This window comes from Oryzias latipes, chromosome 18, assembly GCF_053564925.1.
Source record: "Oryzias latipes strain Hd-rR chromosome 18, Olatipes_Hd-rR_3.1".
Classification (NCBI taxonomy): Eukaryota; Metazoa; Chordata; class Actinopteri; order Beloniformes; family Adrianichthyidae; genus Oryzias; species Oryzias latipes.
In genome coordinates, this window is record NC_136254.1 from 9831367 (window position 1) to 9858734 (window position 27368).

Genomic DNA, 27368 nt, shown 5'->3' on the forward strand with positions numbered 1-27368 from the left:
ATCCATTTTAATTGTCTAATTAAACATTTCTAAATGAATTTTACTACACATTTAGCAAGGACCTTTTTGAAAATGAAATGTCAAATACCATTTTCTTTATCATTTTAATTAAGTGACAGAAAAAGCTGGGTTGAGGAAGGAAATGAAAAAGCATTTTGAAGTATTGCTTTTTCATTTTAATTTTGAGTCAAAAAATGCAGCTTCATTTTGAAAATGAAAAAGCATTTCTGGTTTTGACTTTGCTTTTTATTTATGCTACAGATTCGCTTCTATATAAAAACTAGAGCTGTGACGGTGTCGAATTTTTGATAACTGCTGTGATGAACCACCAGGGGGCGCGGTGTCGCGGTTAAGATGGAAACATGCTATGAGTTTTTCTCTATATTGTTATTAAAGGCATCAAAAAAGATGACAGGAATCTTTTTAGACAATAAAAGTAAACAAACATGTTTCTATTTAAGAAGATGGTCACATATTTTATTTCTTATGTTTTAACAAGAAATCATCAATTTAAAGTTTATCATGATTTTTCTTGTAAATGTGTTTTTTAAATTAATAAAATCTTTTTCTTTTATTGTTTTGAAATCTATTCCAGATCCTCCAAAGGCTCAGCTAAGTAGAAGTGGAGGAACTCTGACCTGTTCTGTGAATCCATCAGCATCTGGTTGGAGTTATTATTTTTACAGAGGAGAGAAAAACCAGGAAGTGCTGACACTGCAAAATACTGATTCCCATTCTAATAGAGAAATCAGAGTTTCACAGGGAGGAGTCTACAGATGCAGAGGAGGAAGAGGAGAACCAGTTTATTCCACAAAGATCAGTGATCCAGTCACCATTGTTGGTGAGTTTCTTTGTGTTTTCTTTCTTCATTATTGAAATAATCAGCATGAAAACTTCCAGAGCTTTAAGAAGTTCAGACATTCACATTTATTAGTCATTGAAGTCACTCACTGTTCATCTGAGGAGCTTCTTCACTTCTGACTGCTGGTGAGGAAGTTCTCTTTCTTTCTGTTCTGACCATCTCCAAGCTTTGACACAAACGTTGAATAACTAGACGTCATGTGATCAGATGCAAACGTCAAAGATCCAGTTTGGATCAGGATGGTGGACTAATGTCTCATTATTCAAAGAGAGTCTTCATGTGGTTTAGTGCTGATGAGTCTGGTTACTGCTCTGTTATTGTGTCAGTTGTGAATGGGAGCCCAGATTCCTGAGAAAAGATGTCAAAGATGACAGAGGACAGAAAGTGGGTCACCCCCCCCCCCCCCCCATGTTTCTCCATTTGGACGTAGATTTTTATTTATTTATTTAAGGATCCCCATTAGTCTTAACCAAAGGTAAGACTACTTTTCCTGGCGTCCGCATTAAAGGAATCACTCACAAACCTTTCACATTGAATGAACATAAAAAATTATTAAAGTTTTCCACCTGATTAGAAAGCTTTACCTGAACAAAAATGAATCATATTGGTCCTACTTAATGTACTTAGGTTGGGTCAACTAATGTTCAACCTAATAAATTTAAGTTGATTCAATTTAAACACTACAGTTGGACTCAACTTTAACTTAATATTGTTGCTCACTCTAATAAGAAAAAAGTTGATCTAATTTAAATGAATCACTACAATTGGTAACACGTAATTGTTTAAGTTTATTGAACTTAAATTTGTATGTCTACCCAACTCAATATAATATGTGGATCTAACTTAACTTGTTTGTTATATTTTCTTTAGTTTTGTTTAAACACCTGAAATTGACACACTTTTCTAAAGTTCAACCTATGGGCCTTGTAATTTTCATATCAAATAGATGAATTAACCAGCAATGTCCCGCATTTCAGGATAGGAGTTCATGTGTAAATATCTCTGTCTTTCATATTGGATCACTGGTGTTTTACTGCACAAGGGGGTTGATTATCATCCTCTCCCAAAATAAACATAACACTTTAAATTACTAGTTAAAAGGGAGTAAAACAGCTAGACAACAAAACACATGGACAAAAACTCACACTTAATCACCAATCTGCCCAGATTGACAAAGAAAATGGTATCCCACAATGCCTTGGGATTACTAATATAATCCAATTTAATGGTATCATGTTGGATCAACATGATTGAATTTAGTTACTGCTAAATTGATTATTTTTATGTACAATCGACATGATTCCTTCACGTATGATTTACAAACATACAATTTTCTGGTTGAAATGACAAGTTACATTTCTGTAAAGTTAATTGGCTGGTAATTTCCTTTTTTTGAGGATACACAAAATCAGCAAAATACATACATGAAAAAACAAATACAGAGGAAATTATATATTCAAAATAAATCTCAAAAAACAAAAATATGAGAATCTATTTTATTAAAACAAATGACAATTGTGCAGCGAAATTATGTTATAAAATTTCGATTTTTTAAGATTAGCTTTAAAACTCTTTTGGCATTTTTCTACTTTGATTTCTGAAGGCAGCATGTTCCAGTATGTAATTGACCTTCATGACAGTTTTTTTAGGGCACTGGTTCATGGTATAGGGAGAGTAAAAGTAACAGAAGCTTATAGTGTTAAATGATATCTTATATTTTGCAACAGCTGCAAAAATAAGCTAAAGGGTTTGTGCAGAGTCCAGATTTTATGCAGAAACAAAATCAGACTACATGCAAACCTGTCCTGAACGTTCATGCATGAAAGACACGGATGCATCCAGTCTGTATTTGTCCTAAAAGGACAACCCAGAGCTAATCTTGCAGCCCTGTTCTGAACTTTCTGAAGTCTTTCAAGCTCATCTTTGTTTGCATTTGACCAAATAGCAGAGCAGTAATCTGAGTGACACATGACCAAAGTCTTTGATCCTCTCTCTTTCATAAGTTGATTTAGATCAACATCCAACCAAGGAGCTTGACTAGATCTCACAGTTACTTTCCTTATTGATGCATGTTTATCACATATGGCTGAAAATAATTTATAAACATCTCTAGAAATGATTCTGCATGTGTGTGACATAGTACTTTGTACCATTGCACTCTCACCATTTAACTATAATGTTGTTTCTTCTCATAGTTTTTACATTAATGTCAGTTTAAATAGCATTTATAGACAAAACATGTTGATTGTATTCTTTTATTAGTAAAAGATGTTCTCTGTTGTTTCTTTACATGGTAAAATTGAGTTTTTTAATTCAATTGTGTGTTTGTGTTTGTTCTAGATGCTGAATTGACCTTTGAACCCAAATGGTCAACTATTTTTCCTAAAGAATCTTTAACCTTCAAATGTGACATGAAGGAAGGAAGAACCGATGACTGGAAATACACATTGAAGAGAAATGATTGGACACTTTATTCTGACGTCACACAACAAGATTTCAAAATAAATCTGCTGGATAAAAGTCACAGTGGTGATTTTCAGTGCTGTGGTCTCAGGAAGGCTTCAGATTATAAAAAGTGCAGCAACAGAGTCTCTATACGTGTATCAGGTAATTTCTTAGTGTGTTTTTGACATGACTCATTTTATGAGAGAAATTATATTGAGGAGTAAATATCACTGAAACTGAAAAAAGACTTTTCACAAAAATACACCTGAACACTTCAATAGTTTGATGTGTTTGTGTGTGATGTGTGTTTTTGACATGACTCATTTTACTAATAATGTCTTATTTTTGGTCTTATTATTATTAAAAGTAAATGTTTTTGTTAAATACCAGAAGAAAGACCCAGAGCCACACTGACAGCAGCAACAACAACTGTGTTAGATGTTAGCCTCTGTTTAGACGGATAAATACATCTAATTTGAACTCCACAGCACACAAACCAAAGGCTGAACTGAAGATCACAAAGTCTCCAGTAGGGGGCAGAGTGACCCTGAGTTGTTCAGTGAAGCCTTCATCATCTGGTTGGAGTTTCTTCTGGTTCAGAGGAGAGAAACCCTCCAAACTGCTGAGAACACAAGATGCTGATTTCCTCTCAAATGGACAAATCAGAGTCTCACAGGGAGGAGTCTACAGATGCAGAGGAGGAAGAGGAGAACCAGTTTATCATACAGAGTTCAGTGATCCAGTCACCATTGGTGAGTTTAACCCTTGTGTTATCTTAGATGACCCCACCCTTACATTGACGTGTTCTCCCAACCATGACAAAGGTGGAAATATTTCGTGTAATCCACGGACACCAGTGAAGATCACAAATCATTGAAGAAAAAAGGTTCAGATCACTGTCTAGACAGAGTTGGTCCATCAGCTGTAAAAGTGAAATTTTGACAATAAATGATCTCCGTTGAAGAGAAGCTGCTGATCATTTCTTCTAATAGTGTAGTTTGTCATAGAGGCTCTGTCATAGAGCAGCAGAAGTCACAGCAGAGCAGCACAGAGGTCAAAACAATCATGAAGAAAGTGAAAAATCTCCTGCTTCATTTCTGTCTGACAGCAGAGTTATCAGAGTTCTGTCAACCTGTGGAGCTTCTTCTATCAGAACCAAAGGTGTCACATGAAAGAGTTTGGTCAGAAACACAACAAAGTCACTAAAAACAACACTATTTCTCCCCCAGAACCTGTCCTGAGAGTGTCTCCATGGTGGTTGAGTCCTGGAGCCTCAGTGACTCTGAGCTGTGAGGTTGAACATGTGTCTGCAGGATGGAGCTTCTACTGGTATAAAGCTGTTCCTGATCTATCACACAAGTCTGGCTCTTACAGCTATGAGCTGCTGCCTGCTAGCTCCAATGGGACTGCAGACAACTCCTACATCATTCATGGACAGACACACACAGCAGGATATGTGTGCAGAGCTGGAAGAGGAGAGCCACACTTCTACACTCTTTACAGTCAACCTCACTTTGTCTGGTCTGGAGGTCAGACTTCTGATTGTTGATTCATTTCTGTCAACACTGAATGATTTCTCTTCACATTTCTAATGCTGTCAGATTCTGCTCTTTAGTTTGCTTGTTTCCACTTATTGCTAACAGTCAACTGTCATTCAAAATGTTGGAAACAAATGTTTCTTTTCATTGAAAATGAAATCCATTGAAACACATTTGTTTTTGTGTCTCTTTGCTCTCCAAATGAAGCTAAAGTGTGCTGATCTTCATCCTGTTTGTTTTCAGATCTTCATCCATCAGCGTCTCTCTCAGTGAGTCCTGACAGAGTCCAACACTTCACCTCTGACTCTGTCTCACTGAGCTGTGAGGGAAACTCTGCTGAGTGGAGAGTCAGCAGGTTTCTGCTTCCTGACTTCCTGTCATTCTGTTCTGACTGGGGAACAATGAATGGATCAACATGTCATGTTCAGAAGATCCAGTCCAGTAATGCAGTGTACTGGTGTGAGTCTGGATCAGCATTCAGCAACGCAGTCAACATCACTGGACACTGTGAGTGGAAACATGTTTGGATTCCTATTTTTAGCTTGACTTTCATCATTGGATTGATTTGAAACACATGCAGAAGTTGAAGATGGATTTAGATGATCAACTGGATGTCAAAGCAGAATGAAGCAGACGTCAAACATGTTGGGATCATATGTGATGAAGATGAATGTTGATGTTTCCAGATGATGATGAGCTTCTCCTGCTGAGTCCTGTCCATCCTGTGACTGAGGGACATTCTGTTACTCTTGGCTGCAAGTTGAGGACAGAAAATCTTCTTTCTAAAGTGTTTTTCTATCAAAATGACACAATCATCCAAAGTGAGAGCAGAGTGGAGATGATCATCCCTGCAGTGTCAAAGTCTCATGAAGGCTTCTACAAGTGTCAATCCTCAGGAAAAGAATCACCACAGAGCTGGTTGGCAGTAACATGTCAGCAAATCTCTATTGATTCATTGGAAATCCTTTAGGTGATAATATTTACATATATTTGAATAAAACATGTTTTTTTACAGCTACATCCAGACCTGACAGCTCCTCATTTCCTGTCTTGGTTGTTGCTCTAACTTCTGTAGTTTTGGTCATTTTTCTATTCATGATGTGGTTTCTCTACAAAAGATCAAGAGGTGAGAAATATTATTGATTATTAGATGATATTCATAATAATCTCATGTTAATCAATAACAGATTTTATTTCTTTTCCAGATTCAGACATCATCAGGTTTGTGCAGCTCTGTGTTTTTATGTTTAAAGTGTGACAGATGATTTTCTTGGAGATGATGTTTTCAATCATTCTAATCTTTCTATTTCTTTCTTCCAGCAGCTCTCAGGACAACAACCAGAGCTCTGCTGCAGACCACAGAGAAGCTCAGCACAGAAATGACTCCATGCTCCTCCATGGTTAGTCTAAACTTTGACTGATCTGGATTTATTCTAGAAGTTTGACTTTAGAACAAATGAACTGAACAGAACAGTTTCATCTCTTGATGTTTGATCTGGAAACTGATGGAAACATTTTGTTCCTGTTGGTTTAGAAGAGGTTGATTCTGTCTTTGTGAAATTCCTTTTTAAGGTGGTTCTTCTCTGTTTGAATCACACAAAGGTCCTGAGGAGATTCAAACTGATCCAGAAGATGAAAACAAAGGTAAAATGAAAGAATCAGTCAGGATTAAGAAAATTTATCTGTTCATTTACATCTAAATTATTATTCTGTGGAACAAAAATGACAGATTTTCTCTATCAGACAAATAAAAAACAAATAAAAGAAAACATCTTTTTATTGTAGACTTTTAGATGAAAGAAGAAATGATCCAAATATAAAAATATGAATAATTGATGTTTCAGGTGAATCCAGGAAGGTTACATATTCTTCAATCAAGCTTAAAACCGTCACTAAGAAAAGTGAGAAAATCAAAGCATTTATTCAACATTTATCCCCAAAAAAGCTTCAAGATAGATTTATGAACCAGTTGAGTCAAATCCAATGTTTTCTGACAGAAAAGAGACAGAAAGCAGCAGAGGAGACAGTTTACTCTGATGTGAAGACAGGAGCGTCTGCAGGTAAGATCTGCCACTACATGGAAACATCTTCTCCATCCATGCAGCTGCCTTTCCAAATGACTGTCAGGCTGTCAGCTTCTGTCATGTTGGATGTTGTTTGCTTTTAGATGGCAGTCAGCTGTATGCACAGATCAGGAAGAAAAACAAAGGTAAGTCAAATCTTCATCTGTGTAACTTCACTGACTGAAAACTGCTGGAAAGGAAACAGCAGGATTCATTCAAGTCAATGTTTTCAAGTCATTCACTTGTCACAATGTGAAATGAACACAACTGTCTTTATTGTTTTCCAGTTTCTACTTAATATTTGATTTGATTTTCTGACAGGAAAATGGTCTCATTCAGCTGATGAGATGCTTTACTCTGAAGTTCAATGAGGACAAACACTTGGTAAGTTTCCATCTGATTCTCTAGAGATCAAATCTGATAGAAATGATAGAAACTTGAATTTGTTGATGTAGGTTCTGCATCAAGACCATGCTCCACCCTCAGCTGCTGAGTAACTCTGCATTTTGGCTTTTCTTGTAGATCCACAGAGCCAGCAGCATCCATCAATGTGATGAACAAACGTCTCACCTGTAGGTGGCGCTGCTAGGACAGCTGCACGTTTGCAGGGATCCAAATGTTTGCCTCTCTTTTGGTCTCATTTTAGTATTTTTGTTCAGTTTTTTTATTTCATATATGATCTTAACAACTTTCCTGCAGCTGCCTAACATATAATCCTAAAGGAACTCAGGGATGAATTGAATCTGCTGAGATTTTCTCTGGATTGTTAGTTTTTCCAACATCAACCAAGTCTGCAGCTGCAGTCCAGGATCAGCTGATGTCTCTGGTTCACACAGTCTGCTCTATCAAGGCTGATCATGAACAACATGGAGCTTCAGACTTTTCTGTCCTTTAAGATCCTGGACGTCCAGATCCAGGTCAGTCTGGACTTTCAGACAGAGTCTTACTTCCACCAGAACCATCAGGAAACAACTGGACTTGTTCTGTTGTTGAACTGAACGCTGCAGAAGGAGTCTGAGTCCTTATATGGTCAGACTTTGAGACTATTCTTCTCCATGATTACTTTTTTAACCTTCTGATGTACTTTTAAACTTTTTTTAAGTTCTTATAATGTAGAATATGTTAAAGTTTACTAACCAAACAGATTCAACTTAAAGTCTCACTCTGATCATCTTTTGATCTATTTTGAAAGCGTTCCCAGTGGTCTTTGAATTATGATTACGCCATTTTTTACCAAAATCAATAAACTTATGTGGTTTTCTGAATTTTGAGCAGGAATTTTGGCATGGAGTAAGCCTGCCCCCTTTTCCCATCATTCTCTGCTTACACTCTCTCCAGCTAGCTTACAGCCCCTCAAACTAACTTTAGCGGTGCAACAACAATGGCGAGCAATACTGGAACTATCCAGTCGTACAGTTTTCATCCAGATTTCAGCTCAGACGAGGAAAACAAAGACGTTCATGGATCTAGTCGTCTACAAGTGATGCATCAGAATGGAGCAGAGCAGGGAACTAGTGGCCCACAGATTGTAGCACCTACATCACACCTACAAGGTTCTTCAAGAGGCATTTTTTCATCTGCTCCTCATTCACAAAGATTTCATTCAAAAATGCAGTTTTAAACTTATTTTTCTTTATAAATATCCTCCATCATTAGAGAAATGCTGTAAGAACCTGTTAAAAACACCAAAAACATAGTTTTCATTAGAGTGGGTCTTTAAAATGCTAACAGATGATAAAAAAGAACATTAATAACAGAAAAACTTCAAAGAAAATTGTAGTTTTTCTCTCTTGTCGCTCTGCGCTTTAGAAAGATGCTCGTTTTTTTTTTTGGGGGGGGGGGGGGGTTAAGATTTTTTATTACATTTAAAAACTATATATATATATAAATATATATACTTTTCATGTTATAATTGTGTGATGATAAAAATATAAATATATATACTGTATATATTAACTGGTTTCTTTGGACTTTTTTATATCAATAAATACTTTGGTCACACGTGCATTTTTGATTGTGTTCATCATTTCTGTTCTTGTCATTCTAGTATTTTTATCTGTAATATTTTTCAGTTTTCACTGTGAGCTGATGAGAGATCCTTGAAGAATAAAACATCAACAAGCTGCATCATTTCCTGAACTGCATGACATGTTCATTCTTGATGAACAGAGACACAGAACAACAGAATGAATCAACCTCAGATGTTTTGTCAACAGAACTTTTCATTTTTATGGAGGATTTCAACAAACCTGCAAAAACCTCTGAGATAATTCCCCTCTGAGAACTTGATTCATTTCTCTGACCTTAGTGGCTCAGGTGGGTGAGCAGGGTGTCCACTGATCCAAGGCTCAGTAGTTCAACCCCCACTCCCCCCTGCTAACTGTTGTTGTGTCCTTGGGCAAGACACCTCACCTTCCCTGCCTCCAGTGTGGCTCCACTGGTGTATGAATGTCCTGGTGATGGTCTGAGGGGTATGGAGTTAATTCTGTCTCAATAATCAGAAATGCATATAAACTGATTTACAGATTTATTGATGCAGACATGTAACATAAATTCAAATATCCACATGAGGTGTTTTCACGAATGCACACAAACTGTTTCACAAACATAATTTTGAAGAACACTTGTAATGTATGAATCACATGAATGACAGAATGTGCATTTACGAATCGCCTCTCATTTGTGAATCTCTCTGTATTTGTGAGAAATGCGTGTGGTGAATATTGAGACTCTATTAACTGGCCAGGTCTTGCCAGCACAGAGGTGCTAATGCATGCTTTTATTTCCAGCAGACTAGATTATTGTAATGCCCTGCTCTCTGGTCTTCCCAGAACAAGAATATCAAACCTCCAACTGCTGCAAAATTCAGCAAAACGCGTGTTGAGGACCAGGGGGCGGGAACACATTACACCCATTTTAAAATCGCTGCATTGGCTCCCTGTGTGCTTCAGGATTGATTTTAAAGTTCTTTTATCAGTTTACAAATGTTTTTATGGTCTTGGGCCTTCATATTTATCTGATAGGATTTTAAAGTATGAGCCCTCGCGGACCCTGAGATCCTCTGAGACCGGCCTTTTGGTTATTCCAGAAGTTAGAACTAAAACATACGGCGAGGCCTCATTCAGTTTTTACGGACCTCGCCTGTGGAACAGCCTCCCATAGAGCCTCAGGGCTGCAGAGACTGTTCATGTTTTTACAGGAAGGCTTAAGACCTACCTTTTTAATTTAGCTTTTAGTTGAATTTTAGGATTTTTTTTTAAATATTTTAATTATTTATTTATTTTTCTTTTAACTAGTTTTATATGTGTATGTAAATACATTTATTTATTTATTCATTCTATTAATTTTTAAATCGCTCTTACTATTTCATATGCCTATTAAGGTTTATGTATTTATTTGTTTTTTGTCCATGTTTTATATATATTTTAATTTTATTCCTTTTACATTTTTTTTACAGTGTTTTCCTCTGAGGGATCCTCCACATCAGTGACTGACCCTTCTCAGTGAACGGGGTCGCTGCAATGGGATGTCCCGGGTCTGACTCTTTTGATTGGATCTGGGGGTTCCGTGGTAGTGTTCTCTGTGAACTTGGGTGGGGGGGTCACTGATGTGGACATGTCCCCAAAATATCGTTTCCCCACTTCAGGAGGAAGCCAGGTCTCTAGATTCCATCATTTTATTACTTTTTATTATCATGGTGTGCGTATGTGTGTCTGTGTGTGTGTGTGGGGGGGGGGGGGGGGGGGGGGGGGTCGGCACTGTTTGTCTTGTCATCTTGTTTTTAAATTTTGTTGTATTTTATGCACGGCACTTTGAGTGACCTGTGTTGTTGTAAAAGTGCTTTATAAATAAAGGTTGATTTGATTTGAAATGTCCTCAATGGTTAATGTATCTGTCAATGTATTAATTCAACCAATGAGTTATATCACTAGAGGAGACACGCCCGTTTTAGAAGCCTGGCCGACGGTGGCGGAGCGTGACGCCATCTTGGTGAGGTCGACGACGCCCACATGGCAATGATTTCTATTCCTTTTAGAGGTGTCTAAGTAGCTTTTATATACTATATATATTTTTACAGTTATATATATATTTATACATATATGTAAATACATTATATTTATATATATAATATATATATAGATACATCATTTGTTGTTGTTAAAGAAGAGAAACAGTCAGCCTTAAAAGCTCAAACTTTAATGAAAATGCATTGTTACCCAACAATAAGTCAATAATATACAAATAATAATAAATCAATAGTGAATCAATACAAACAATAAATAATAACAATAAATAAATAATAAGTTAATAAATAATAATAAAAACAAGTCTATTAATAATAATAATAATAATAATCATAGTAATAATAATATTAAATCAATAGTAAGTCAATGCAAACAATAAATAATTACAATACATAAATAATAAGTAAATAAACAATAAAAAATAAGTCTATTAATAATAATAATAATAATAAAATTTTCAAAAGAAGTACAAAAGTAAACAATAGCTTTATCCTAAAAAAACAATAACATCAACAAATAAAAACAATAGATTTATAGTGATTCATGTGAGTGATCAATTTGTGTAACACAGATGTTATGGTGTCGGGTTTCAAGCAAACAGTCTGGCCTCTTATCAAAATGTGTTTCCACAAAATGTTCTGAACATAGCCAGACTGTATTACAAGTTGGTAACCACAGTGATCCATCTGGATTAGCTCTTTTTATTGCTAAGATCCACTTTTTCCTTAAGTCTGAATCCTTTGGAAACCTGCAAGAAAAGTTCAGTCACTGAGTCAGAAATGTATAAATCTATATTACTATAATAGCCTAGTATGCTGTATACAGGTTTAGCAAAATAAAATGTACATTTATGTCGACAGCAAATTATCCGTACATCATGCAGCATGTTGATAACAGCCCTGCAGCATCATGCATGTCAACATGTGTACGATTAATGAAGCCCCTGCAGCATAAAAAGAAAAAAATGATAGCACTTACCTTTGAAATGATATACCTTCCTCCTTCATGGACTCATTTCTCTGATTTTGGCAGTTGAAACCCAAACAATGAACTGGTATTATGCAAAAAATATAATCACATGCATTCACTGCAGCAGTAAGTTGACCTCACCAAGATGGCGGTGCTCTCCTCCCATGAGGAATCACGTGATGTCTCCTCTAGTGATATACCTCATTGAATTCAACAGCCAATCATACGGTGGCCGACAGAGCTCACACTACATACAAAATAGACAACGCAACGACATTACCCGAAGCACAACGGCATTACCCGAAGCACAACGAAATTAACCACAGCGCGACGGCATTAGCCGCAGCATATCAATATTAACCTCCTCAGCACAACGGAAATGACGACTATTTTTCTTCCTACTGGCGGGAAAACATAAAGTCAGTTTCAACCTATTCGGTGCTCCTGAGAGAGGTACGTGATTTTTTCTACTACTAACTATGAGGATCATAATGGTGTTTTCGTTTTCTTACTAGATAACCTAATTTCTTACAAATATACGTTTGTTTAAAATATAAATTTACCCAGCTCTCCACATAGTGACCTCTGCATCTAACTGTTTTTGTCTAGCACCGGGTTAGGTAAAGTTACGTTTGGTAGGTTAGGTAGCTAGCTCATTAGCTCGCCCCGCTCAGTCAGCTTGGTGAGGACACTTTAGCCTCTTCTAATCAAAAGTTGCAGTTGACAAGTGGTATGTCTTGCTTATCTTTAAGTAAGCAAAGAGAGGCGCTGTAGCTGTGTTATTCAGACTTTTTTTATTTAACAGTCTCGTTCCAAGTATTACACCCTGACCGTGGCCGTGAATTGCAATCTCTCATCAGCTTCCTAAAGGCGCCAGAGGAAGGTCTCGCCCGGGGAGTAATTCAGGGTAGAACCGCCACTGGTCCCAAGGAACGACATTCTGTAGTTCATGTGGGAAAAATATCAGCTTCCTATACAGTGTTGATACAACTCAACAAGCCACAACAACAAGTGAAGGTAATGCTCTAAACTTTGGTCCTCTTTTTTTTTTAGCCTTAGGCTTTCCTTTCAAAGTTGTTTTAAATATTTATTTTTAGATGTGTGAGCATGTATTTATCTGAACTCTCCTTATAGCCGAAAGCAGTGGGACAGATGCTTTAGCTACGTTCCAGAATTTCCGATCCATCAAGGACATGGAAAGGCGATCTTGTTTCAAAAAGAAAAAAAACTTGAAACAAAAATATGTTAAGGTAATTTCTCTGTTCCAATGTAGGCTAGTTATTAATTATACATGTATTTGTGTCAATTTTAATTTTTATATACCTACTTTATGTTTTCCTGTAGATGTTAATTGGATTAATGACAAGGAAGGACAGCATTCTGAAACCAGTCCGAGGATCATGTCTACCCCTGGTAGTAGAGCCAGAATCCAATGCTAAACAACTCCAGAAACCGGCAGAACAAAAAATGAGAAACTTTAACCAAAATTTAAATGGTGGTCCTTACACTCTGCTGTACCCCGATGGTACAGAGGTAAAAAATATACCTGGGACCCAAACATCCTTCTCGCTACAACTGTATAAGGAGGCAATAGGGAAGGCTTATCAAAGGATTACACTTTATCTTTGTACAGTTGAAGACTTTGTCGCTCAAAGTAAGTAATTTTGATATTATTCAAAAGCAAGTAGAGCTATCTTAAAGTAATGTGAATTTCCTGACATGAGCATGCATGTTTTTACAGCAGAGGAACATGTCACTTCTGACTCGAGTGACTCAGAGGGGATCGCTATCAGTGGAGTTACAGCACAGTCAAATGCAACGTACACATTACCAAGTGTAATGGATACCATTTCCTTCTTTCCTATTTGTCTGTCTGTTTTATCATGTGCATATGAATGTATATGCATACAAGCTTCCACTCACAGTCCAGTTTTTTATATAGGTGGCTTTTGACACAGAAGTTCCAGGAACATCGAGAGATGCAATGACAGCCACATGCTACAGGTGCTTTGTTCATACAATTTCAGATTATTTCATTTTAATACTTCATTGTAAAGATATGGTAATTTATGTTCATTTTCAGCACATACACAGAACTCTATGCACAGTTGTAATAGAGGATGAGGAGTCAGGCAGTGATGCAGAAAGCCTTAGCATTTCAAAAGATACAGAGTAAGAAAGCTATTCTGTTTTCTTTTCTTTTTTTATAATTGGTTGAATGCTTGAACTTTTCATATTCCAGGATTTTTTCCTCCATTGAAAAACATGGGGAATCTTTGGTGCAGAAACTTGTTGGTTTGATACCCTGCGCTCGCATTCTTTACAAAAAATCTTTTTATTGTGCTGTTTTCACTTAAATTATGGTCAACTTTCATATTTTCTTCATTTTATTATTTTTGGCTAATTATACTCTTTAAGTTTCTTTTTAATTCAGCAATGTGGCATTCAAACCTTAAGCTCCTTTTTATTTATTAATGTGTCTTGTTGCTTGCCGCATTGCATAAATTGTCTGTGTCTTGTAGAATGGAACAACCATCAGCAGCCAACATAATTGCAAATCTGGCATCCCAGATTGATCACTGTGCCATCAGCAGATTCAACATCGTCGTTCGGACATTTGGGATGGAGCTGTCAGAGGGTTTAAGCGTGGAACCTTTTCTGAAAAGAAGGATCTTTATGTAAAGTTCTCTGATGATGAAGGGAGGTTGGAAGAAGGTATCGATATGGGTGGCCCAAAAAGAGAATTTCTCTCCCTACTCATGAGAAGGCTAAACCAGAGACCCATTTTTGATGGACCTCCAGAAAGCAGATATCTTGTCTACAATTCAACAGGTACTGTTAAGATAATCCATATTTAAAAAAAAAAAAAAAAAGATTTTTTTTAAGAACTTTGCCAAACAACACTGCAATGTGTATGTATTTATTGAAGATTAATGAACAATTCTGAATTTCTATGAGCAGCTTCAAGAGACAATGAATACAGGTTGGCAGGGCAGATGATTGCTGTGTCTATCGTGCATGGTGGACCTGGACCAAATTTTCTCTCAAAGGATCTGGTCAGCTACATGTCAGGGCAGTCCAGCTTCAACTCATCTGTAGAAGACATCAAAGATGAAGTTATAGGGACAGTGCTGCAAGAGGTACAAGGGTCACTGATGTTGGTAAAGGCAGATCTGAGGAAGCCCTTAAAGGTCGATATGTAGGGGTTAATGGCAGACGAAGTGCGCATGATCAGAAATTAACGCACGACGAGGAAGCCTGACGTTCGTGTCAGATGGTTGCTTCCGCGAAGTGTGTTAATTTCTGATCATGCACACTTCGTCTGAAATTAACTTGCATAACATTTTAAACAGTTGAAATGAGAGTTGTCATTTTTCAGATACTGAATGCATCCTCGCTGGAAAGCCTGCAAGACCTAATGCTTAGGCACAGCACAATGCTGCAGACGGCAGGGTGCTTTAAAAGCGTAGCATCACTACAGGAAAAGCACTCAGTTGTGAGGGAGTACCTCAGGTGGAACATAATTGAACGGAACCACAGTGCAATTGAAAGGTAGCTTGGTTTTTTACTTTCCTATTTGTAAGGGAACATCTATCAAAAAGTGTTAGTTTCTATCCATATGTGAAGTCATTCTATTCAGTTTTATGTGTGTTTATAACTGGGAAAGGCAAATGACAATTATTATTTGTTACACATTAGACAGAAAAAATTTGAATGCTCACTCATTACCTTATCAGATAATCCTACATTTAACCTTTTCATGTGACCTGTTTTTGTATTCCAGATTCAAAGATGGTCTTAATTGCTTGGACTTTTTAACAGCACTGCAGCAGTACCCTGCGGTTATGGCCCCTCTTCTCTGCCATGTGGATAAACGGCTATCTGCTTTGGATATTGAAAACCTGTTCAAACCAGACCTCAGTGAAGCTGGAAGCAACAAGAGGAACCAGGAGGAAAGAACAATCAGCTTCTGGGCAGACTACCTTCTGGATTGTGAAGGTTAGTTTTCTCTCGAAATGTACAAATCTTATTTGTACAAATTTGGAAGCAAAATTTATGTCATGAATTCTTTTTACTTTTAGAAAGTGACAGTGTTATAACGCTGGAAGACATCTTCATGTTTGCTACAGGAGTGTCTGGCATCCCTCCTGCTGGCCTGGAACCTCTGCCAAAACTTCAATTCCTTGAAAGCTCAAAGTTTCCCATGGCAAACACATGTGCCAACATTTTAAAGCTCCCTCTCCTGGAAAACTACAACACGTTTAAAGAAAATATGACTTTTGGGATCAGGAACTCTCCCGGATTTGGATGTATTTAATCATAAACCATCAACCATTTCGAAAGATTTAAAAATTCAAAATATTGTTTTATATATTGTTATACGTACCTTAGTTAGGCAATGTTACAAATTAGCCATGTTCTTAAGTCTTAAGTAGTTCTCAATGGCAGCTTCCCAGTTGAGAGGAGTTGGCAATCCACTTTGTCTCTGCAGCTGACATAGGCGAGCTTCCAGATCCTCATCAGCATCCAGACTAGTTGCAGGTGGCATCTGGCTGCTGAACCGTCTCACAGCCTCTGCGGATGTTGGAAAGCCACAGTTCCTTCCGTTGAACCTTAGAGGAAAATTTCAAGTACAGACAACCTTTTGCTGTAATCACACCATATATTTTTTGTTCAAATAAATAATTACTTCAAATAAATCAGTTGACTTTGTCATAGTGATATTCAACACTTACCTGTGAGGCACACGGTACATTGCCTCTGGTTTGCCAGATGGGCACTGGGACTGACGAACAGGGCGAATGGTATGGGTGTTCCAGAACTGCTTATATTCGTCCAGTTCTTTCTGCAGGACATCCAGGAAGCAGAATCTGACTAAACAGGTGTGCAGATTGCTGCCATTGAAGAGATGTCGCTCCCTCAAGTCACCAAAGAGATCCATCCAGAACTGACTCCTAGTTAAGAGTACACATCTTTTTAACATCACAATAGCCTTTTAAAACGGTGTCCCATTTAAAGAGGTGCTGCAGAAAGTGTTTAAATCTTGTGCCCTACTTAAAAAAAATCTAATGGTTGTGTAATGGGACAATTGTGTTTATATCCAGTCTTCCACAGAGGCACAGTGTATTTAATTTAACATATCATTAAGCAAAAATGAATCATATTCAAAAAAATGTTTTTAAGAATCCTAAATTTCCTTGATTTAGGTCCAACTGTCTATAAAATTATGTTCCAACAATGAAGGAGAAGTGGCATTAAGAGAAAAAGATGGTCAATATGTTTTTAAACCTCAAAAAAGTTAAAAGAAAATACAAGATGTCGGCTCAAGTAAAGACAACATAAGTAATTGAGGATAGGGAAGTAGAACCTTTGCTTTCGGAAATAGGACCACCAGCTTTCAATGCGTTGGTTGGATGTAGACGTTCCATACATGTGGCTTTTGGCTCCTGCAAATTCATCTCCATGCTCAGATCTCAGGCAACAGTGAAGGGCTGCCATCAGACCATTTTCCGTGATCCCTTCAGTTCATCTGTAATTGCTGCCTGTACAATTGAAAGTGGAGTGTAGTTAATCTTCCTGGTCAGGCCAGCATCTTGTAATCTTCTCTTTAGGCTGCTAAGACTCAATGAAATGCTGTGCTTGGTGGCTAGAAAGTCCACTATTACTTCATAACTGTGGCCCTCAGTGAAATACTTGGCAATAAGTTCTTCCACCATTGTAGTGTCAGGGTCTGAGGAGAAGAATTGAGAACACTGAGAAAACAACATCTACTGGATTTATGTTAGTGTTTTTAAATTACCACCTAAGGTGAATAAAAAGTGTACAAAATAGTTTACAATCTATGTGGAAGTTCTTACTTGACCGTGTTATTAGACATAAACAAATAAAGTTAATAAGTTAGCTCTAGCACCATGCAAGAACTATTGACTCTGTCATTTGGTGATATAATAACTCAATTAAATTTCCATTCTACCTATGTAGTAAATACATATATGGTAAGCTTGGTAAGTAAATCTTTTTTTAAAAAACAGGACCAAAGTTTAGAGCATTACCTTCACTTGTTGTTGTGGCTTGTTGATTTGTATCAACACTGTATAGGAAGCTGATATTTTTCCCACATGAACTACAGAATGTCCTTCCTTGGGACACCACTGCAGATGCACAAAATGGGCAGTACATTGTCACCTATAATAAGACAATAAATTATCAGACTGGCAAACACACAAAATCACTGAACACGACTGCCACAGTACATGAATATCACTTGTAGCGTATCGATGTTAGTTATATAGAACTGCATTACCCAGCATGCATGAGTACCCAGCATGCTAGGCGAGTAGTCACGGGTAAATTTATATTTTAAACAAACGTATATTTGTAAGAAATTAGGTTATCTAGTAAGAAAACGAAAACACCATTATGATCCTCATAGTTAGTAGTAGAAAAAATCACGTACCTCTCTCAGGAGCGCCGAATAGGTTGAAACTGACTTTATGTTTTCCCGACAGTAGGAAGAAAAATAGTCGTCATTTCCGTTGTGCTGAGGAGGTTAATATTTATATGCTGTGGCTAATGTCGTCGCGCTGTGGTTAATTTCGTTGTGCTTCGGGTAATGCCGTTGTGCTTCGGGTAATGCCGTTGTGCTTCGGGTAATGCCGTTGTGCTTCGGGTAATGTCGTTGCGTTGTCTTTTTTGTATGTAGTGTGAGCTCTGTCGGCCACCGTACAATCAGGCGTGTTTACTTTCAGCCAATCGTATGAATCTGTGTATCAATGTGAGAACTGGGCCTCTACCGGCATCACACAGACTTGGAGGAGATCTTAACTTTCTTGGTAGATGAAATGATTGGAAGTGGACAGCTGCAGGGATATCGATGGCTTCATCAACAGGCACTGCAGAGAGGTTTTGTTCTTTCTCAAGAGATAATTAGAGCTCTGGTAAAGATTTTGGATCCTGAAGGGGTAAATTTGCGTCGGGCACGCCGTCTGCGGCAGGATAAATGCAAGGGTCTGAACTAGGGTTGTGCCGATGGACGATATCATCGTCCATCGTGATGGGTGACTGACATCCCGATGGAGAGACCACCATTGTGATGCCACGCCCCCGCCACGTTGCGAGTCGACGCCATAAGCCGCGGTTACATGTACAAAATATCTTGATGGGATCAATGGTCGGATTAGAATCCAACCGTGTAGATGGGCCCAGAAAAATGTTTTCAGAATATAAAAACGTTCACTAAGGTCACAATTTCGGTCGGAATAAATCATTCGCACATGCGCAGTAGGGTTTGAAAACCGGAAGGGGATACAACTTCCGCCGAGCGGCTTTTTTTCCAAACTTTATTGAATGTAACAATTCAATACAAAATGATAACAGCGCCGAGCGGCTATATATATTGACATGTCAGCTCGGTAAAATACGAGACGATCTTCTAAATGTGCTTTTAATAATGTTACGGTTATTATGAAACACCTGTTTGCTCATCATTTGAATTTTGATCCGTGTGGTCAGTGCTTTTTCTGAACGAAGCCAGGATTAGCAGTATGCTAACACGGGCTAACAACATTAGCTTTGGGTGGCGCTGCATCCTGTGAATAACATCAGCCTTTATTTAGTCGGGACACGACTGGAAACACAAATCCACGTGATTGTTTGAATGTTTTCTAAGGACTGAGCGACATTTCTGCTTTGATGCTCAAACCGCTGTGTGTGCTGACGATCCGAGCTGTGCTCAGACACACGCTTTTAGACCCGGTTCTGAGTTCAGTTGCTTGTACCCCTAGAGCTGCGGGACGGATCGCAGTCTTAAATCTCCCACATATACCGCTCATGTACCCCCCCCCCCCCCCCCCCCCCTTCCCATCAAACACAAAGCTGTAAGTCCGCGCTCCGCCGGTCCACTTCGCTAGTTAAGTGCGGTAGCGGACTACTTCTTTTCTACTTTGTTTATTACTTTTTTTGTTAAAGTCACTTCCCTCAGTTTATACTGGATCATCGCGGATTAGTCATTAGTTGGGAAATAAAATTAAAAAAAAGTAAAATAACAAATAGCAGTTATATAAGAACGAAAAATGTAAAAATACCCCCCCCCCACGATGACATCGTCCATCCCGATGGTTGACTGCATACATCGTCAACGGGCAATTTAAGGGACATCGCCCGACCCTAGTCTGAACGCATTATGGCATGTGGACTCCTATGAAAAACTAAAGCCTTATGGAATTGTAATAAACGATTGCATCTGTGGATTTAGTCGTCACGTAATGTGGATGGAAGCATATACCACTAACAGCGACCCCAAGGTTATTGCTGATTATTACATCAACACAGTGACGCGCGTTGGAGGATGCCCTCAGCGCCTGTGAGCTGATCCTGGGACAGAAAATGCGCATATCAGAGAAATGCAAATGTTCTCCGCAGACATCATACGGACCATCAGGCCGGACAACAAAGCTTCATCTATGGTTCCAGCATCATAGTGGGGGATCCTTCGGAAGCAGTGTGCTCAGTTCTGGATGGACATTTTTCCAACCCTCAAAGATGATGGTCATTTTACGGGCGACCTCTTGGACAAAAATCTGGTGCAGTTCTGCTTCCTCAGTTAATTCAGGTATTAATGAGATATATATTTAACACCTTTCTCATCTTTCCCTGACAACAACTTGTTTTAGATAACACTTTAGATGAGTAGTAGTTTGAGCCAAAACGGACAATTTAGACAAAAGAATTTGGAGCACAAAACACGACATGAAGCTATATCTCCTGTATATGTTTCTACTAGGTTCCTAATATTACATGAAGTCATTTTTAGATAAACATTTTTAGCTGAACCTAAAGGTTATTAGTATTATTATTTTCAGATTTAACAATGTAAAATGTGTAGATGACTTTGTCTTTACAGGAGGAATTAGGGGAGGTTGTGAGAACATGGAATTTGCACCAGCTAATGACAAGGCCTTCACAGAGTTTACTCAGAGGGCGCCCCATCCTTCTCCACTCCATGCCACAACTCTGTGGAGCAGAGGACAAGCTCCAGCTGGTGAACACAGATGACATTGCTGTGTGTAAGGAAGAATGCACACCAAAAGGACAATACCCTTGTGATGAAAAGATCTTTGAACTCTGCATACTGCTAATGAGTGAAAACAACTGGAATGCTCCTGAAGATGCCTACAGTGCTGTGGAACTGTATTCCACCTAAGAAAGGAAACACTTCATCATCTTTAATTAAATCTTTATGTCAGACACATTAAAGGTTCAGATTCTTAAAATATATATGACTTAAATCCAACAAAACAAAGTAATAGTTCCACCAATGCACGTTCTGTTTAATGATGTGAAGTTCTGTTTGTCTAAAAAGCTTAGTAAATGTTACACTAAGTCCTAAAGCTTACTCTTTTACCTCGAAGAGTTTGTTATGAGCCGGGTGACGGTTAAAAAATGTATTTTTTATATATATTTTTTGCTTTGTATGAAAAATTGTAATCTGCCCTGTAGCAAGTGAAAGTCTTGAATTTAAATTATTGTGGGGGCTAGAAGGAGATCAGCAGAATATCCCCAGAGATGACTAAATATGTGAGCTTACAATGGAAGACAAAGCTCTACTGCTGTATGTGCAGGCAATTTTATTGTTAAACTTGAACTCTTTCATGTAAATAAATTACATAACAAACAAAGTAAAATGAAGAACATGTGCTTTTTCTCAAAACTTTAAGACACCTCCCAGGTGACTGTACTGTACTGGACTCCTTCAGGATGCAGAATGAGACCAAAAAATACTCATAATGTTACAGTCATGAGTTTTGCAGGCACACAAGACATTTTGATTGCAGTAATATTAGATGTTTTGTTTTTTCCTTAAAATAACAAAAATAAACTTCCTCACATTTTTTTGACAAACTTCCTTTCCTTGTATGAACAGGTAAAGTGAAATTCTATAAAAGTAGAAATATTTTAATATAAACATAAAATTACAAGAGAGCAGTCTGAATTTTTATTTTTTTAACTTCAAGAACAATATTTGAAAACAGTCAAAAATGTTAATTTACAGATGCCAGAATACTGAGATGTAACTTTAGTTTTGTCAAAGCAATGTGGGATCCCCAGTTTTGATTAAACAATATCCATTATCCAGATGTTGCTCTCCAGGCAAATACTGACGGTCTCTAAATCCTTTCTGAAAAAATTTTCCGATTGCTTTCCATTTAGCTGCACAGAAGTCATGGCTGAGGAAAGGATCTTTCAGAGTTGTTCCTAGGGTGCACCGCTCCTAAAACTCTGTCCAAAAACTACTGTAGGCTTCCCTGATCACACCTGAGCCAGTTGCTTTTTCAACTGAATTGTCGGGGAGCAAACGTCGGATGTTTAAGTTTTTGTCCAGGATGTTTGTGTCACTAAAAGCCTCAATCATTTCATTGAAGCTGTTTGCATGGTGTAGAACCAAGGTTACTTCAGGTATTACAGGCTGAGGGTTTTGCAAGATGTCATCTGTACCAAAGATAATTGTGTCACTGAGAGATGTAACATCTAACTCTGATGAATGCTGTGCACCTATTATTATTTCAGGGTCAGAAGTCGGAGATTCATTGACTTCAGTGAGATCCACTAGAACTGCATAGCTTGGTTCACCAGAAAATGTGACATTTTGGATTTCATTGTCAAATGTGCTTGATTGTGAATGTTCGTGGTTCGAAGAAGAGCAAAAACTGCTTCTTGTGGAAACATTGCACAAATCTTGCATAGAGTTTCAATGTAGTTCTGCAAAATGTGACTGCTTATCTGTGTTCATGTTTGAATTTCGACTAGAACTTTCCTCTGATGTAATTGATTCAATATCACTGGGATCTCCAACACAACTATTTGCATCTTGGCTATTGTCATCAATATCATCATCATTTTCAAGTTCTTTAAATTCAGTTGCAATGTAGAAACGCAAGACTGGGAGCTTCACAGTGTTATATATCTTTTCAATTGACACATCTCTGGGGAAGCAATTTTGTCCAAAATACCAAACATCAAATTCAAACTCAGATTGATAGATTTCCCCCCCTGGAAAAAGTAGTGCTTTTCCTTCGTTTAGTATCCCAGGTAAACCTGCTTTAATGTTGACTTTCACTTTCCTTGTCTCTCCAACTCATTTTCTTCTAATCTGCTTTGAAACTCCATTTTCACTGTGAATTCATCCAATTTCAATGTTTCTCATGACCTGTTTTGATCTATTTACTGACTGGTTGACTGTTTCTGGCATTTCTTTAGACTGCTCACTTTCCCTTCTAAGTTTCAGGTTTTGTCTTAATTTCTCAAAAAGACCATGTTTTCTTTTTGATGATGTCGTTTGACGCCTGCAAAAGTTAACTAAAGCGAGTCTATCTATATGATGGAAGATGATCTGCTAGCTGAGCATCCTCCATGAGAAGCACAACCTCTCTGTCAAGGATATCAGCTATGTGTTCATCCAAACAGGCCCTGATAAAACACTGAGTAGCTAGGAATATGAAAGATCGTAAAATACTTTTTTCTTTGTGTTTATTTGATTCTATTAAAGATATTTTAATAAGAATGACGGTACCGCGATTTAGCAGCAATTAAAGCCGTTTTCTGAAAAGTCCCGCCCCTTTAACTGTCTCCACCAATCATTCTTGGATTCTTAATCACGCGTCATCAGTCTGACCAATCAGAAGTGGTTAAAGTCTTCACTTCCTTGTTCTGATTCTGCTCATAAAGTCTCTCAGTTACAACAAAAATACCAGCTAAAGCTCATCTTTAGCGGTTTTTAGCGGTTTCCACAGAATCCGGTATCAGACCGTGGAACAAATTAACAAAACAATGAAGCTCAGAGACGCTAGTCTTTCTGCATTCGGCGGATTATTGAACTACCTCTCCAATGATGCATTGGGCTAAAAGTGACAGCGTGAGCGTCTCGGCGCACGAATCCCTCCTTTTAACATCTTGAAACAACAACGGACATACATCAAACAGTTTTTAAATCTTCTAACTTAACTTTTATTACATCTTTTAGAAAAAACAGCTGCAGCTTCCAGCTTTTTCTGCCACAATTATCACAAAATGCATGTGAGATCATGGAGGGACTGTGGGTCAATACAGACTGATTTTCTCCTTTTTTTAATTTTTGGATGCTGGTGTGCCGCAGGATTTTTGTCAAGGTTAAAGTGTGCCGTGGCTCAAAAAAGGTTGAAAAACACTGCCCTAATAGAAGAAGATGGCTGCAGTATTGATAATTATTACAAAATCAAATGACAAAAGACAAAAATCCAAACAGCTGAAAAGCTTTTCTCATATCACGACTCTGGAGACATTGAACGTTATCAGCAGGTTTAATGATATTTAAAGAATAAAAGCAAATGATCAATATAATTAATGTATAAAAATATCCACAGCATTTCATCATTACTGTACAAAACTCATAAAATAATAGACTGATAAACATATTTCTTTCACCAAAATCAAAAGTCATAAAACTAAATGTTCAACACGCACCGCGATGCAACCTTTGACTTGAGACGTATGCAGCAAAATCTTTAAATGACACAAATAAGTGCGTGGATGCATGCAGGTCTTTTCTGTTTCTGAATGCGCAATTCTCGATAAAGTTTAATCAAATAAATGTGTTGTAGAACAATACCTGTCGCAACTGCTAGAGGTCACTAAAAACAGGTCCAAAATAATCAGCCCACTGATAGAACATTTAAAACACATTCATGTAACCCTTGTGCTATCCTAGGCACTTTAACATTGGGAGTTGGGTCATCTAGACCCACTAGACAGTGTGCTGAACCTTTTTTCTTCAATGATTTGTAATCTTCACTGGTGTCCATGGATTACATGAAATCTTTCCACCTTTATCCACCTTTGTCATGGTAGGGAGAACACGTCAATGTAAGGGTGGGGTCATAGGATAACACAAGGGATAACACAATATTTAATTCTCACTCATAACAGAACAAAACTTGTTTAGAAAAGTTCTTTAGAAAAGATTTAGTGACCTAAATCCTTGTGTGGACTCAAATACAATTTAGAAATCATTTCAAATGTAAAGAAGTTTTGTACAGTTTGTTAGTCGTGTTCAGCAGCTGCAGAAAGAGTCAGAAGCTGAGTTCCTCAGGAGTTTTTCATCTTTAAAGAAGTCTAAATCCAGGTGGCGCTCTTGGAGTTCCAGGATAGAAAAGCAGACAGCCCAGTTTTTCTTCATTCTTCTTCAGCTCCTGCTGATGACTGAGACATTGACTGTTATCAATAAAGTTTATTGAAGCTTTTTCTTCTGGAAATGTTTCATTCTGACATGTGAGAGATTCTATGCAGGTGAGTCCTGAAGAGTTCTTCTTGTTTCCTTGTTCTCTTCTGCTTTTGTTAATAGCCTGCGTGTTTATGATTGGTTCTTTAAGGTGGGTCTGTCACAGATTTACACAAACCACAGCCTGCAGAGCACGACTGTGGGTCAACTATCAGACGCCGGTCTGGAATCACGCCGGATCATGTCCGTGACGGGGCACCGTGTCTGTGAAAGCAGCCTGCAGGCTTACTGGGCTCCATCACTCCAGGAAAGACGAGAATGGAGCAACATACTGTCGTCCCGCAATGTCACAACCAGCAGTGTTCAGGGTCCACAAAAACTAAATATCTGTCCTTTGAACAGCAATATGATGGACATGTAACTATCTCTTTCAAATTTTACGATTAATGGCACTGTTGAATTTAATTTTAAATAAATAATTCTGTCTTCCTAAAGCCGACTTTTTTGCTCGGTACAAAGTTAACAGGCTCCATGTAAAATAACTTATTAATTAATAAAAACGTTTTTGTTGTTGTTGACAACTAATGTTCAGATTTATTGGTAGAGATTTCTTATAATACAATCTTGGAAGCTACTTGTGTATTTGTTTCTTTAACACGCTTTGCTTCATCATCTGGACAATAACGAGCGGTAAGAGATGCACAATGACGCTTTGATTATTTTATCATGACGATCACCATATGATCCTACTTTCTTCCGCTACAGTGCCGGCTCCGCACTTGTAGTCATGACAACGTGCAGCACCACATAAAAAATAGTCCGCTTTTTGTGAAAAAGTGATCTAAACTGAACAAAAAAACAATAATAAAGGACTAAAACTGATTGAATTTTTTTTCTTTTTTTGCAAGAGACCATGGTACATGCATGCCTTAGACCTTAGGAAGTATGCAATATCACTTTTTAACACACTACGCGGAAGCAACCGTCTGACGCGAAGGCTTCCACGGCCTTTGATCTTTGGGGCACAGATGGAAATTTGCTCCTAAACTGAAGAGAACTGGTGACCTCCAATGGAGGATCTGACATGGGGCTGTTATTTGGAACTGCTTTATCTTTGTTCTCAACCTCACTGTTTCTGACCTCTGCCCTTTTTGTGACCTAAGGGAGACACTTTCTCATGTTTTCACTCTTTAAACGGCTCTGTTTACTGGGAGATTTTTGATTTTTATTTATTTATGGGTCAGGGTTCAAGAAGGTGGACAAAGAGAAAAGACAACTGCTTCATTTCATTGTTGGAGAAGCCAAACTTGCAGTTCATGTCAGCAGGAAGCATAAATTTGTGGATCAACCTTTTACTGATTCAGTCTCAGTGAGTCACTTTCTGAGTTCAAACAAACTGAACTATTGCAAAAAAAATAATCCATTAAATCAACCAAAAAGTCCCCTCAGATTACCTATGTTGGCATAATCTGGATCATTTTCTGGGTCTTCAGGGCCTCTGAGTGACTCATAAAGAGCAACATCACCTTCAAATACAAACCAGAAGAAAATGAAATTAGAAATTTCATACAAACTTTTCAAACATGTTCATTCAATGATTTTTTCATGAAAAATAAGAAGTCAGATTTCAAGCTGACCATGGAGCAGAGAGGCATATGTGTTGTGTTGAGCATCAATCTCATCTGGAACACAATTCTGATTTTGTTCATCAGACCTGCTGAGAAGAAAGAAATCAATAACTAAATAAACACAGACATCAATCAATAAAAGCTAAAAAGTACCAACCTGATGGAGCTTGAATCTGTAAATGACAACATCACATGTTTGTAAAGTCAACAGCATCATTGCAAAACTGTATCAATCATATTGTCATCAATGTGATTTTAAAGGAACATTTCTCACCTTTTGACTTTTTGCAGAAATAAAACATCAGTGGGAAAATCATCAGTAAAAAGACACAAACTGGTCCAACAACCAAGACAGGAAATGAGGAGCTGTCAGGTCTGGATGCTGCTGGAACACATCATGGATAGGAATCAACCTTAGTGGACACATTCATGAACTAAATGCTGCTGTTATTGTTCATGCTGAGAACAACTGGAAAGATTTCCTGACATGTTACTGCCAACCAGGAGAAGCTCATCATCATCTGGAAACATCAACATTCATCTTCATCACATATGATCCCAACATGTTTGACGTCTGCTTCATTCT

General features: G+C 37.8%; 2 protein-coding genes and 1 long non-coding RNA gene across 7 annotated transcripts; 2 read left to right on the forward strand and 1 right to left on the reverse strand.

The window, feature by feature from the left end:
• Positions 1-4370: 4370 nt before the first annotated feature.
• Positions 4371-7092, forward strand: LOC144987306 (uncharacterized). The gene is made up of 10 exons (XM_078936646.1): positions 4371-4836; positions 5089-5352; positions 5532-5777; positions 5861-5971; positions 6051-6066; positions 6166-6245; positions 6418-6489; positions 6690-6746; positions 6843-6905; positions 7013-7092. The coding sequence occupies exons 1-10, from the start codon at positions 4476-4478 to the stop codon at positions 7090-7092; spliced, it is 1350 nt and encodes a 449-aa protein (XP_078792772.1). The 5' UTR covers positions 4371-4475.
• Positions 7093-13361: 6269 nt separating this feature from the next.
• Positions 13362-16602, forward strand: LOC144987385 (G2/M phase-specific E3 ubiquitin-protein ligase-like). Of its 5 annotated transcripts, XR_013651265.1 has the most exons (7): positions 13362-13556; positions 13644-13738; positions 13845-13906; positions 13986-14074; positions 14425-14734; positions 15687-15901; positions 15985-16602. XR_013651265.1 is itself a non-coding variant. In XM_078936756.1 (4 exons), exons 1-4 carry the CDS (start codon positions 14899-14901, stop codon positions 16218-16220), a joined length of 768 nt encoding a protein of 255 aa, XP_078792882.1. In that variant the 5' UTR covers positions 14757-14898; the 3' UTR covers positions 16221-16602. The 5 variants fall into 5 exon arrangements, 1 of the variants encoding a protein (XP_078792882.1); XR_013651266.1 differs by lacking the exon at positions 13986-14074; XR_013651263.1 differs by lacking the exons at positions 13362-13556; positions 13644-13738 and having other exon boundaries at positions 13751-13906.
• A 7616-nt stretch (positions 16603-24218) lies between these two features.
• On the reverse strand, positions 24219-27164 carry LOC144987396 (uncharacterized). The gene is made up of 2 exons (XR_013651277.1): positions 26792-27164; positions 24219-26680 (listed from the first exon to the last, which is right to left on the reverse strand). It is a non-coding gene; the product is annotated as an uncharacterized LOC144987396 (long non-coding RNA).
• Between the last annotated feature and the right edge of the window lie 204 nt (positions 27165-27368).

Excerpts from the sequence above, each read along its gene's own strand:
- LOC144987306 (XM_078936646.1), top strand. The coding sequence starts at position 4,476 with ATGAAAGAGTTTGGTCAGAAACACAACAAAGTCACTAAAAACAACACT. Across the intron at positions 5,353-5,531 it reads AGTCAACATCACTGGACACT|ATGATGATGAGCTTCTCCTG; the intron begins GTGAGTGGAAAC and ends TGATGTTTCCAG. Across the intron at positions 6,490-6,689 it reads TCCAGAAGATGAAAACAAAG|GTGAATCCAGGAAGGTTACA; the intron begins GTAAAATGAAAG and ends TTGATGTTTCAG.
- LOC144987385 (XM_078936756.1), top strand. The coding sequence starts at position 14,899 with ATGATTGCTGTGTCTATCGTGCATGGTGGACCTGGACCAAATTTTCTC. Across the intron at positions 15,043-15,281 it reads TAGGGACAGTGCTGCAAGAG|ATACTGAATGCATCCTCGCT; the intron begins GTACAAGGGTCA and ends GTCATTTTTCAG. Across the intron at positions 15,902-15,984 it reads CTACCTTCTGGATTGTGAAG|AAAGTGACAGTGTTATAACG; the intron begins GTTAGTTTTCTC and ends TTTTACTTTTAG.